The 11,838-nt window shown below is 41.8% G+C and overlaps 1 protein-coding gene across 2 annotated transcripts in view; it reads left to right on the top strand.

Moving 5' to 3' along the window:
* The first annotated feature begins 1,016 nt into the window (after window positions 1–1,016).
* SH3TC1 (SH3 domain and tetratricopeptide repeats 1) overlaps window positions 1,017–11,838 on the top strand; it is a 48,967-nt gene continuing 38,145 nt past the window's right edge. The window contains exons 1-5 of one of the 2 annotated variants that reach the window (XM_060777998.2): window positions 1,017–1,185; window positions 1,916–2,188; window positions 3,490–3,617; window positions 7,075–7,180; window positions 10,309–10,449. In XM_060777998.2, the coding sequence (XP_060633981.2) occupies window positions 1,927–2,188; window positions 3,490–3,617; window positions 7,075–7,180; window positions 10,309–10,449 (637 nt within the window). In that variant the 5' untranslated portion in view covers window positions 1,017–1,185; window positions 1,916–1,926. Of the gene's footprint in view, window positions 1,186–1,545; window positions 1,814–1,915; window positions 2,189–3,489; window positions 3,618–7,074; window positions 7,181–10,308; window positions 10,450–11,838 lie in introns of those variants that run through there. The other variant, XM_060777997.2, reaches the window with a different exon arrangement.

Genomic DNA, 11,838 nt, shown 5'->3' with positions numbered 1-11,838 from the left:
AAACAGAGTCTTTAGATTGCATAAAGGTTCAACAAAGTTCTTTATTAATGAAAACAAACAGGTACTTTAAGGCTTTCTTAACAGTCTATTGGCTCTCTCTCAATCTTGTCCACAGGGAACAGGCACTATCTTCATAAACTGTAACTAATGGGTAAATCCTTAACTTCTAATCTGGGCAGTCTGTCTTTGCCTCTGATGGCGTGGAGCCCCTACACCCGGTACCAACTGCTTCTGGCTTCCACGAGTGACCCTTACCAAGCAGAGCTTTGTAGACTTCCAGGGGAAAAAGAACTCAGGTTTCCGTGATGGCTGACTGAAGTCCCTCAGCGAAGGAGCTGTAAGGCTGTATAATCCTCGGCCAAGCTGTGGGCTGTATAACCCCGGCCAAGCTGTAGGCTGTATATCTCCCCGGCCAAGCCATAGAAGACGAAGCTTTCTACAGGAGCTCTTGGTATTATGTCCTGCGTGGAAAGCTTCTCTGTGTAGACTGAACTCAAAATGGCTCCTATTCCCTCTAAAACTCAAAAAGGGGGCGGGACCAGGGAACCTAACTATAATTGACAGGTGGCTTGCCCTATGAATGCAGCCAAAAGAAGCCACCTATCTGCAGAGTCCCTGAAACTTAGGACTATAACAAACATTAAATGCAAAGCAAACAAAATTGGAGCTACTGGTGCAATTGTACCTGCACATACATACATAAACTGTAATAACAAAATGTACGAAGACATAGCTCATGAAAACCTTCCATTTATATTTTAAAAAATCATGAATTGTAAGATAATAACACAGAGTTCCAAGATTTTTGTCATTTCTCATTACCAAGAACCTTAGAGCTTAGTTTCCAACAATTGCTTTGCTGGGATTCAGTCCTGGGTTATGAAGCAATAGCAAAGCACCAGATGGGACCTTCAAAGCTTCTCACAATCAAAAGCAATAAAAATAGATGAAATGTAGTTTAGGGCATTTCAGCAGCTTAGCAGTTAAAAAGGGTTGTAAAGCTTAACCTTGTCTGTTAATGGTCAACTTGCTGTGTTAGCTGAAAAGTCCAGAGTAGATATGAGCCAACAGGAAAAAGGGGGATTCAAACAGGAAGGGACATTTCAGCAGTCATTTTGGACAGGAGCAGTGAAGTATGCCTTATGTGGCTGGAGTGAAAGTTGGGAACCAGCAAGAGTGGCAAAGGTAGGGGTTCCCTCCATACATTTGTTTCTGCATTTAAATGTTTGTGTAGCTTGGGGCATTGCATGTCCTTCAATAGGAATGCAGAATGCATAAAAGAAGAGCAAACAACAGTCTTTTATTCTATAGAAGAAGAAAAGGTTTATGGGGGGGGAAATTGCAAAGATGTGTCAAATACTTTTTCAGCTGTAATGCATAGACTAAGCTAAAAATGTTTTGAAAATCCTTTCTCATTCCATATTCTCTCTCTTTTATGCTTTCCCTCTTTATCTAGGTCAAAATGAGAGCTGTGTAGTGTGTGTTAGTTACCAGAATGATGCTGAATTATGTATCTGACTTCCAATGCGAGCTCCCAAAGTGGTGCCTGCTCTACTTTGCACAGAGTTGTCAGGAGACCATTTTATATGGTAGAAGGGCTCAAAGGAAGAGGGAAAATGCTGGGTGCATTTTTTCTATAGCTACTTCTCCCCTTAAAGTAACATTTATGAAATATTTCCAATTGTCCAGATCATTTCTCATCCCTAAAGCAGACCTATTACATAAAAAGTCAGCATTAATACTCCCCTGTATGGCAGTGTTGAGTGGAGAGGCTGAGAGATGAAGAGCTTGCCCAGACCACCTTACCGTAGAGGTAAAATGATTCAGATCAGGGTTTTTATATTAGGCTGAACCGATATTAACCTTTAAAAATTCAACATTGTATATGATTTGTGTAATAATTCATTTTTATTAGACTGGCTGCCCATGGAGTCTTTAGGAGCAACAGGAGACGACCCATTCATCACAAGTACTTCAGACTGCGATGTTCTGTCAGAGGGGAAAGTTCCTGATACAGCTTATCCAGTTTTCAATCAGAAGCAAAGAACCTGTTGGGAAGAAAATACAGAGTTACCAAGACACAATGCCTCTTCTTGTAAATGTGTTCCAGTGCACTTGGATGTACCTTCATTGCCGTATGTCAGCAGAGAAATTGCACTCCAACAGCAGCAGCAGCAGCAACAAAAAGGTGAGGTCTATTGACATCTTTCTTCCATTTTTTCTATATAGGCAGGGGCGGCTCAACCCATTACGCAAAGTAAGCATTTGCAGTATAGTTGATTTTGCCCAGGGGCGCTCTTGAGGCGCTCTTGAGGGAAAATAGACCTTGACATATGCGAGTTGTAGTTACTAGGATGTATAGTTCACCTAAAATCAAAGAGCATTCTGAACTCCACCAATGATGGAACTGAACCAAATATGGCACACAGAACTCCCATGACCGGGATTGTGGCGCAGCTGGCTGAGTGTCAGCTGCATTAAGATCACTCTGACCAAAAGGTCATGAGTTTGAAGCCAGCCTGGGTTGGAGTGGGCTTCCAACCAATTGTGTAGCCTGTTGTCGACCTTTGAAATCCGAAAGACAGTTGCATCTGTCAAGTAGGAAAATTAGGTACCACTTTGTGTGGAGAGGTTAAATTAACTAATTTATGAGGCCATAAAAAGGACTCCAGCAAAGCACTCCAGCAAAAGCATGCAGGGAATGCGGAAGTACTTCATCAGTGTCGCAGGTGGACGATGAAAGCGACAGCTCCCCTGGCGGCCAGAAAAAGTTAAATAGCCTCTGTGTATGTCTGTATACGTTGTATGTCAAATTGGCATTGAATGTTTGCCGTATATGTGTACAATGTAATCCGCTCTGAGTCCCCTGTGGGCTGAGAAGGGCGGAATATAAATACTGTAAATAAATAAATAAATAAATAAATAAATGACGAACAGAATATATATATATATATATATATATATATATATATCAGTGATTGGTGGGGGGGGGGACCAAAATATTGTTTGCTTACCGTTCAATCTTCGAATTAATTTTCTCCTTTATAGTGCGTGTTCATAATTATATGTATTTTGATTCTCCTACTCCCAATACTCATATGTAGGCTGCATATGAGTAGCTGTCTTGTCAGGAATTCTTTTCTTATGTATTCCTGTATGGCAGAAAGGGATTGAACTAGATGGCTCTTGAAGTCTCTTCCAGCTCTAGGATTATATGGTTTTATAGTGTGAGCAACATAACAGTCCAGAAGGAAAAAATGAATTGCAAGGACCATGATACCAATGCATCGCAAAAATGAATCGCAAGGACCATGATACCAATGCATTGCAAAAATGAATCGCAAGGACCAATAGTTCTGGACTAAAATTTACTGAATCTCCTGAGCTGAGATTGGCTGTAGATTCTGGATGCTTTAAAAATAACCTTTTCAAGCTCTGGTGTAAAGTATGTTCATATTCTTAAGACCACAAAACTCATTTTTCCCCCAGCTATATCACTGAAGGTAATCATGGTGAAACGTAAAACTGGGCTTCCTAATGCTGAACTCCAGAGATATTTGAGAAAACAACTCCGTCTTCTGGAGAATGACAACCAGAAAGCCAGGACAGTTTTTAGTGTAAGTAATGTTTGTGTATATATATGTGCATTCAACTCACCTCTTGACTTATGATAGCCCTTGTGAATTTCAAAAGGTTTTCTTAGGCAAGGGATACTCAGAGATGGTTTTGCCATGTCCCCAGGGGCAGCTCAACCCATTACGCAAAGTAAGCATTTGCAGTATAGTTGATTTTGCCTAGGGGCACTCTTGGGGGAAAATAGACCTTGACATATGCGAGTTGTAGTTACTGGGATGTATAGGTCACCTACAATCAAAGAGCATTCTGAACTCCACCAATGATGGAATTGAACCGAATATGGCACACAGAACTCCCACGATGAACAGAAAATATATATCAGTGATTGGTTGTTGAGGGCGCCAAAATACTGTTTGCTTACCGTTGAAAATTACCTAGGGCCGCCTCTGCATGTCCCCCTATGAAATAGAGCCTACGGGCCTGGTACTTATTAGTAGCCTCCCATCCAAGTACTGATCTATTTCTCTTCCAAGATCAGACACTTTTTGATATAATTGTAACTGGATTAGAATTCAGCTTTCATTTCTTCTTAGCTGTATAGCCCTATAAACTCATTCCTTCTCACTTGATTCCAACTCTGACGATAGGAGAGCAGGGGCATGTTTAGACCTCACATGTTCCAGTTGGTTCCTCATAACAGTGTATCTTATTTTCAGCCCTCTAGTTTGTCACACTGAAGTGGCTACAATGAGGAGCCTGGTAAATGGTGCAAAGGTTCTTGTATGCTTCAGAAACAGGAAAGGGAATGAGTAGACAGGGTTCTACACAATCAGCCATGGAAAATATGCATCCCTTTCCTCTGGAAACATTATCGTATCACCTTAGCTCTGCTTCCTGCAAAGCACAAAACAGTCATGATGTAAGTGTCAAATTTGTCCTACTAGTAATCCTTAATTATGGATGCATAAAGAAAGGCCTGTCAACTTGACAACACTTGCACTGCAATAAGACTGAAATAGTAGCTTTTTATCATATTTTAGAAGGAAACAATCCTTTCATGTTTCAAAGCTCCAACTTTGAAAGGAGAAACTATGTGGAAGATTACTAGCACTCATATGCATCTAAATTGGCACTGAGTTTAGTTTCTAGTATGATTCTTACTTACTGTCAGTGAAGGTCCAAAATAGTTTTATTTCAACCTGCTACAGTTCACAGGAACTGGGAGATCACTCATGGCTGACTATGATTGTCTTCCAGAGGTAGAATCTTGGCGGTGGATCCATACATGACTGTGAAGACCTATTCTGGATCTGCATGGTCTTTCATATTGAGAACATAGATTTCCATGTGGAAGGTGGTCATGACAAGGGTTTACTTGATGAGCACATTTCTTCCTTTCACCCTGTGTTTGTGCGTCTTCAAAATCCTTACTTAGGCGATCCCTCGTTGGACGAGTAAGATGGTCTTCCTTGATGACTATTTCTGTGGGTTTGTAGGTGGCTGTGGAGCCCTATTCTTGACCCACATCTTCTCCCATTGGTTTCCAGATGGAAGGCGGTCCTGGTCGGGGTAGGCTTGACACACCTTCCTCCTGGCACGTTTCTCTCTTTCACCCTTCACTCGTGCCTCCTCGAATTCTGCAGCACTGCTGGTCACAGCCGACCTCCAGCTGGAGCGGTCAAGGGCCAGGGCTTCCCAGTTCTCAGTGTCTATGCCAGAGTTTTTAAGGTTGGCTTTGAGGCCATCTTTAAATCTCTTTTCCTGTCCACCAACATTCCGTTTTCCATTCTTAAGTTCAGAGTAGAGCAACTGCTTTGGGAGACGATGGTCAGGCATCCGGACAACGTGGCCGGTCCAATGGAGTTGATGGCAGAGGACCATTGCTTCAGTGCTGGTGGTCTGTGCTTCTTCCAGCACGCTGACGTTTGTCCGCTTGTCTTCCCAAGATATTTGCAGGATTTTCCAGAGGCAGCGCTGATGGAATCGTTCCAGGAGTTGCTTGTGACGTCTGTAGACAGTCCACGTTTCGTAGGCATAGAGCAGGGTTAGGAGGACAATAGCTTTATAGACAAGCACCTTGGTATCCCTACGGATGTCCTCAAACACTCTCTGATTCATTCGGGAAAATACTGCACTCGCAGAGCTCAGGCGGTGTTGTATTTCGGTGTCCATAGCACCATTGGTAACATCAGACTTCCAGTTATATTGCATGAGTGCCAGAGTTTCCCATTTCTTAGTGATTATACCATATTTGTTTAGGTTACTTTTAAGCCTGTCATTAAATCTCTTTTGTTGTCCACTGACATTCCATTTTCGGTTCTTAAGTTGAGAATAAAGTAACAGCTTTGGGAGATGGTGATTGGACATTTGATTAACATGGCAAGTCCAGCAAAGTTGATGGAGTGCTTAACTGCATAACAAAGTGGATTACTAAGAGCTCCGTATATCAAGGATGGAAACTGTGTTGTCCTCCAAACAGTTTTGAACTAATACACAGCATGACAAATAATAAGGTGTGCTAGTATCTGCTATGCAGTAACTTCAGAGAATTATACCTCCTCTCATGGGCTGGATCTAATTGTTTATCCTGGCTAGCCTAGATCCACTGAATTAGTAGTTGAATAATAAGTTATCTTTCATCAATCCAGCTGTTCGATGGATCTACTCAAGTTCGGACCAGCAAATTGGATATCACTTTGTATTTTCTGAACCTCAAACTGTACTAAGGCAAAGAAACGTGCTAATGAAAGAAACAAGGTTGGTTGCATCCTTTTCAGGACCCTTCCAGACAGGTCGTATATCCCAGGATCTGATCCCAGATTTTCTGCTTTAATTTGGATTATATGGGGCTCCACTGCAAGATAATCTGTGATAAACAAAACCTGGGATGAGATCTTCGGATATAGGGCCTGACAGTCTCTTTGAACCGTAACTTTCTGAGTAAAACAAACAGTAAAAATAAAGCCAGGAAGTTAGTGCTCATTGTATTGTCGAAGGCTGAAAAAACCTACAACAACCCTTAGTGCTCATATATTTTACTTGATATCTTACCTAAGCATTATGAAAATTTCTAAAGCCCCAGGGTATTGCCATTAGGCTTAAATAGCAGCAAGGTTCTCTCAACATTAGTGTTTCCTTCTGCCATGTTTTCTGCTCTTGAGCCCTCGGTGGCGCAGTGGGTTAAACCCCTGTGCCGGCAGGACTGAAGACCGACAGGTCGCAGGTTCGAATCCGGGGAGAGGCGGATGAGCTCCCTTTATCAACTCCAGCTCCTCATGCGGGGACATGAGAGAAGCCTCCCACAAGGATGATAAAAACATCAAATCATCTGGGCGTCCCCTGGGCAACGTCCCTGCAGACAGCCAATTCTCTCATACCAGAAGCGACTTGCAGTTTCTCAAGTCGCTCCTGACACGACAAAAAAAAAAAATCACAAGTGTGAGCTGCTAGCTTCTTCTGTTAGCCAGTTGCATGCATGTTTTTTTTAATCTTTCTTAGGAGCTGTCTGCCAGACTACTTTCAATTCACAGCGAAGATCACCTAATAGTGGTAACATTTTGGACTTTTGAAGAAATCTGGAAATTTATCACTTATCATTCCCTTGGTAAAGTACTACTATTTATAGAAAGTATGTGTGCAAATTGTATCTAAATAGTAAGAAATATACATTTGCTTTACAAGCATACGTGTGAAAAACTTATTTTAAATGTTGCATATGAAAGAACAGACCCAAATAACCGATTTTTTAGAATCCATCTCTTGGATCAATTCAAAGAATAGACTGAAATAATCTAGGCTGATTCCGAATAGAGGCCGTCCTCAAGTTATGAAAAAGATAGGTTCTGTAGATTTGATCTTAAGTTGAATTTGTTTGTAAGTCGGAACAGGAACATTTTAAAGTGTTTCTCTCTCTCTATATATATATATATATATACACACACACACACCTTATACATGATGTGTGTGTGTATATATATGGGGGGGGGGGAGCTTTGAATGGCATAGGGAAGGGTTAGCACCCCTGTGGTATTTCTTTTGCTCCTCTATGCCCCTCAAACCAAGCAGGATGATATCTAGAAATACCTTTGCTTATTGTCCCAAGTCCTTAATGTCCACCCTCTTCCAAACACTGTTCCTCTTCTCTTCGGAGAATTACTCAGTTGTTCCCAAACCAACATGATTCATGCTTCCAGCTATTCTATTAGGATGTAGTATGTCAGGACTTTCACTGCTCTGAGAAAACCCTTAAAAAAAAAGTAAGGAAAATTAAATACCAGCTTAGATAGGCTCAGACTTTCTTTTCTCTTCATTTTTTAAAAAAAATTACTTCTTGAGAACTGAAGGTGTGGGTGGGATCGAGGGAGTTGAGCAGCAACAGAGCTTGTGGGATGGAGGAGGTAATGACAACTTGACAGGAGAGTCCCATAATCCAATGTGAGTCTATTCTTACTATTCTTCAAGTGCCCTGTAAGCTGTAACCCCTCTCTACCCACATCCCTGCAAACACTGGAGAACTCCAGCATTTCTATGTGTGGAATTGATTAAAATGTTCTCTCTATATTCTCCAATGTGACCCTATCAACATCTGCTTGACATGGACCTGCGTTAGAACAGGGGTGTCAAACTGATTTTCACCTTGGGCCACATCAGAATTGCAGTTGCCTTCAAAGGGATGTTTGTAATTGTAAGAGTGTGTAAATCTAATCATGTTGCCCTGGCATTGAAAGCTTTGTGGGCCATGTAGAATGTCATCATGGTCTGGATTTCGCCTGAAGGCCTTGTGCACAGTGGTTCTCAACCTGTGAGTCCATAGATATGTTCACCTTCAACTCCCAGAAATCCCAATAGCTGGTAAACTGGCTGGGATTTCTGGGAGTTGTAAGCCAAAACACCTGGGGAACCACAGGTTGAGAACCACTGGCATAGATATTCCCAGAGACAGTTTTTCTCAGGTTAAAAGATAGATTTCTTTTTCCACTTTTGCTTGGACTCTGTGCCCCTAATCTGGATGAATGTAGAGAGCTGTATTCTTCCCTATTTTGCCTTAAATGTGACATGCTTGCAGATAAGCAATACACAACATTTGAGTGTCCAAGGAGCCATGTTTACACTTTCTTTGACATTTGTAGATCACACGCCCATTTTGAATCTTCTACTACTCCCAAACCCTGAAAAAAATCCCCAAAATTATCAATTGGAACAATCTGAGTTCCACGGACTTTTTTTTTGACCTAAGGGATTATTTAAAGCACGAATCATACTATTCTTTGCCAGCTCCTGATGTAAGAAGAGTTTCATAAAGCCCCATCAAATTATGTTCTCCCTGCCCTATCAAACCTTGCTATTTTCTCCCTGCATCAAATATTTCCTTTTAGAATAGTTATAATTTGCTTTCATCTTTTAAAAAGCATTTGATATCCAGAGAACCCCCACCACCACCACCACCACTGATATTTCTTGATTCTAGAGATGTTGCATTATGAAAGTTTGAAGTGTGTAATATAGGTTGTTGTAGGTTTTTTCGGGCTATATGGCCCTGTTCTAGAGGCCTCTTGAACATGGCCATATAGCCCGAAAAAACCTACAGCAACCCAGTGATTCTGGCCATGAAACTCTTTGACAATACATTGTGTAATATAGGTTCAGAAAAGCTGTGGATCGTTAGTGTCTACCTTAAGACCTGTGTAGGTCTTTAAGATGCTAGAATAGATATTCCCTGCTGTTACTTCCCCAAGAAAATAGAGGTGGTTCTCTGAATAGATTAGCAGAGGAGGGCTGCTCTAAACTCCTTGTATTCATCTAAAATCTGGTAGGTTTGATTTCCCCCAGAAAGGACAACCAATGAACTAAATTCTGCCAAAAAAACTCAAAAAAGTTAGTGATAATTCTTTTTCTTTAAAAAAAAACATTTAAAAGTAAATAGCAGGCTAAAAATCAAATTTATTTGTGATTTGGAAGCTGCAATTCTCTCATATGTAGTGGTGCAACAGGTTACACTGTTGAAGTGTTGACTCTGCTGAACTAAAGGCTGGCAGTTCGAAGCTGCAGATCAGGGTGAATTCCTGCTGTCAGCTCTAGCTCCTGCCAACCTAGCAATTCAAAACCAGGCAAATGTGAGTAGAACAATAGGTACCATTTCAGCAGGAAGGTAATAAAGGCGCCCAAGCAACCATGCTGGCGATACAACCAGGAGGTGTCTATGGACAACAAGGTCCTCGGCTTGGAAATGGAACAAGAGCACTTTCCCATGGCCAGAGTTGAGCACCGCCTCCAGAAAGCCGGAAATGAAAAGGGAAGGCCTTTACCTCTGTTCTGTGGATTTGTATGTCATTGTTCCACTGTATTAAAGCATTGAATGTTTGCCTATCAGTGTATGTTGTACTCTGCTCTGAGTCCCATCAGGGAGATTGAACGGAATATAAATAAAGTGTATTATTATTATTATTATTATTATTGCTGCTACTACTACCACCTCTGGAAATTTCATCAAATCCCGGTGAACAAAGCAGTTGTCATGTATTGATTTTTTATGAGGGACAATAGGCTACTTGAAGATTTTTGTTCAAAATCAGAGCATGATTTGAATTTGAATGCATCTTAGACTACCAACCTGCCAAATCAAGACCTAAACCAATCAAGACCTTAGTCCTACTAATAAGATATTTGACTTACTAACTTTCTAAAGAAAGAATTAAGTAATAGGTTTTTGATGACAAAACATCTCTTTGGCAGGTTTTCTAAACCATTGCATGGAGAATCTGTTACTGGATGACCATTTTTGGCTCTCCCCACCAGAAGAAGCTGTTGGAATTGACGTCCATCTAGATGAAGACTGTCTTGATAGGATGTATCGAGAGCTCTTACTTCAAGAAGGTAGCTGGCTTTATATGTACAATTGCCAGATAATATTGCTATCCATTGGACTCTATGGAATGCTTCTGAAACAAATGATTTGGCATGTTTATGTACTGGAGAATGCAACATATTATCTATATATATAAATTTGTTAAGGGCATCCAACGAGGAAACAAAACTCAAAAAAACCCCAACGAAACTGTACCAAAATTGCCATGCCCATAACACAACCTACAAGGTACAAACATATCTACTCAAAATGAAAAACAACACAACAACACACTCACAAAACAGCAAAACAACAAAACTCAAAAAAACCCAACGAAACTTAACCAAAATTGCCATGCCCATAACACAACCCACAAGGTACAAACATATCTACTCAAAATGAAAAACAACACAACAACACACTCACAAAACGGCAAATCAACAAAACTCACAAACCCCCCAACGAAACTTAACCAAAATTCCCATGCCCATAACACAACCCATAAGGTACAAACATATCTACTCAAAATGAAAAACAACACAACAACACACTCACAAAACGGCAAAACAACTGAGCATGCGCATTGCTGCCCAGCCGCAAGTTCCCTGGCGCGCGCACACAGTTCCCTCCGCGGAAGCCATGCCCACTCCAAGCCCCGCCGCGCCGCTTCCCGCACACACACCCCCCGCCGCACGCACACACACAACCCCACGCTCCATCACTCCCCCCGCCGCACACACACACGCAACCCCACAATCCATCACTCCCCCCACCGCCACACACACACACGCAACCCCACGCTCCATCACTCCCCCCGCTGCCGCACACACACACAACCTCACGCTCCATCACTCGCCTGCCCCAATCTTACCTCCTTTTACTTCACGCCACCTCCAAACCCCACCGCACCCCTTCCCGCCCTGTCAAAATCCAGGAAAGACAGGAAGGAAGGAAAGAAGGAAGAAAGAGAAAGGGAAATAAAGAAAAGGGGGAAGGAAGGAAAGTTAGAGAAAGAAGGAAGAAGAAAAGGAAAGAAAAGGAAAGATGGAAGGAAAGAAAAGAGAGACAGCAGAAGAGAAAGAAAAAGGGGGAAGGAAGGAAAGAGGTAGAGAAGGAAGAAATGAGAGACAGAGGGAGGGAAAGAAAAAGGGGGAGGGAAGGAAGGAGAGAAGGAAAGAAAAAAGGGAATGAAAGAAGGAAAGAGGGAGTGAAGGAAGGGGGAAGATGTAGAGAAAGAGGGAGGGAAGGAAAGAAGGAAAGACAGAAGGAAGAAAAGAGACCAGAAGAGAAAGAAAAAGGGGGAAGGAAGGAAGGAGAGAAGGAAAGAAAAAAGGGAATGAAGGAAGGAAAGAGGGAGTGAAGGAAGGGGGAAGATGTAGAGAAAGAGGGAGGGAAGGAAAGAAGGAAAGAGAGAAGGA

Source organism: Anolis sagrei, chromosome 5 (assembly GCF_037176765.1).
Source record: "Anolis sagrei isolate rAnoSag1 chromosome 5, rAnoSag1.mat, whole genome shotgun sequence".
NCBI lineage: Eukaryota > Metazoa > Chordata > Lepidosauria > Squamata > Dactyloidae > Anolis > Anolis sagrei.
Note: the sequence above shows the minus strand (reverse complement) of the source record. Positions and strands in the feature narration are given on the sequence as shown.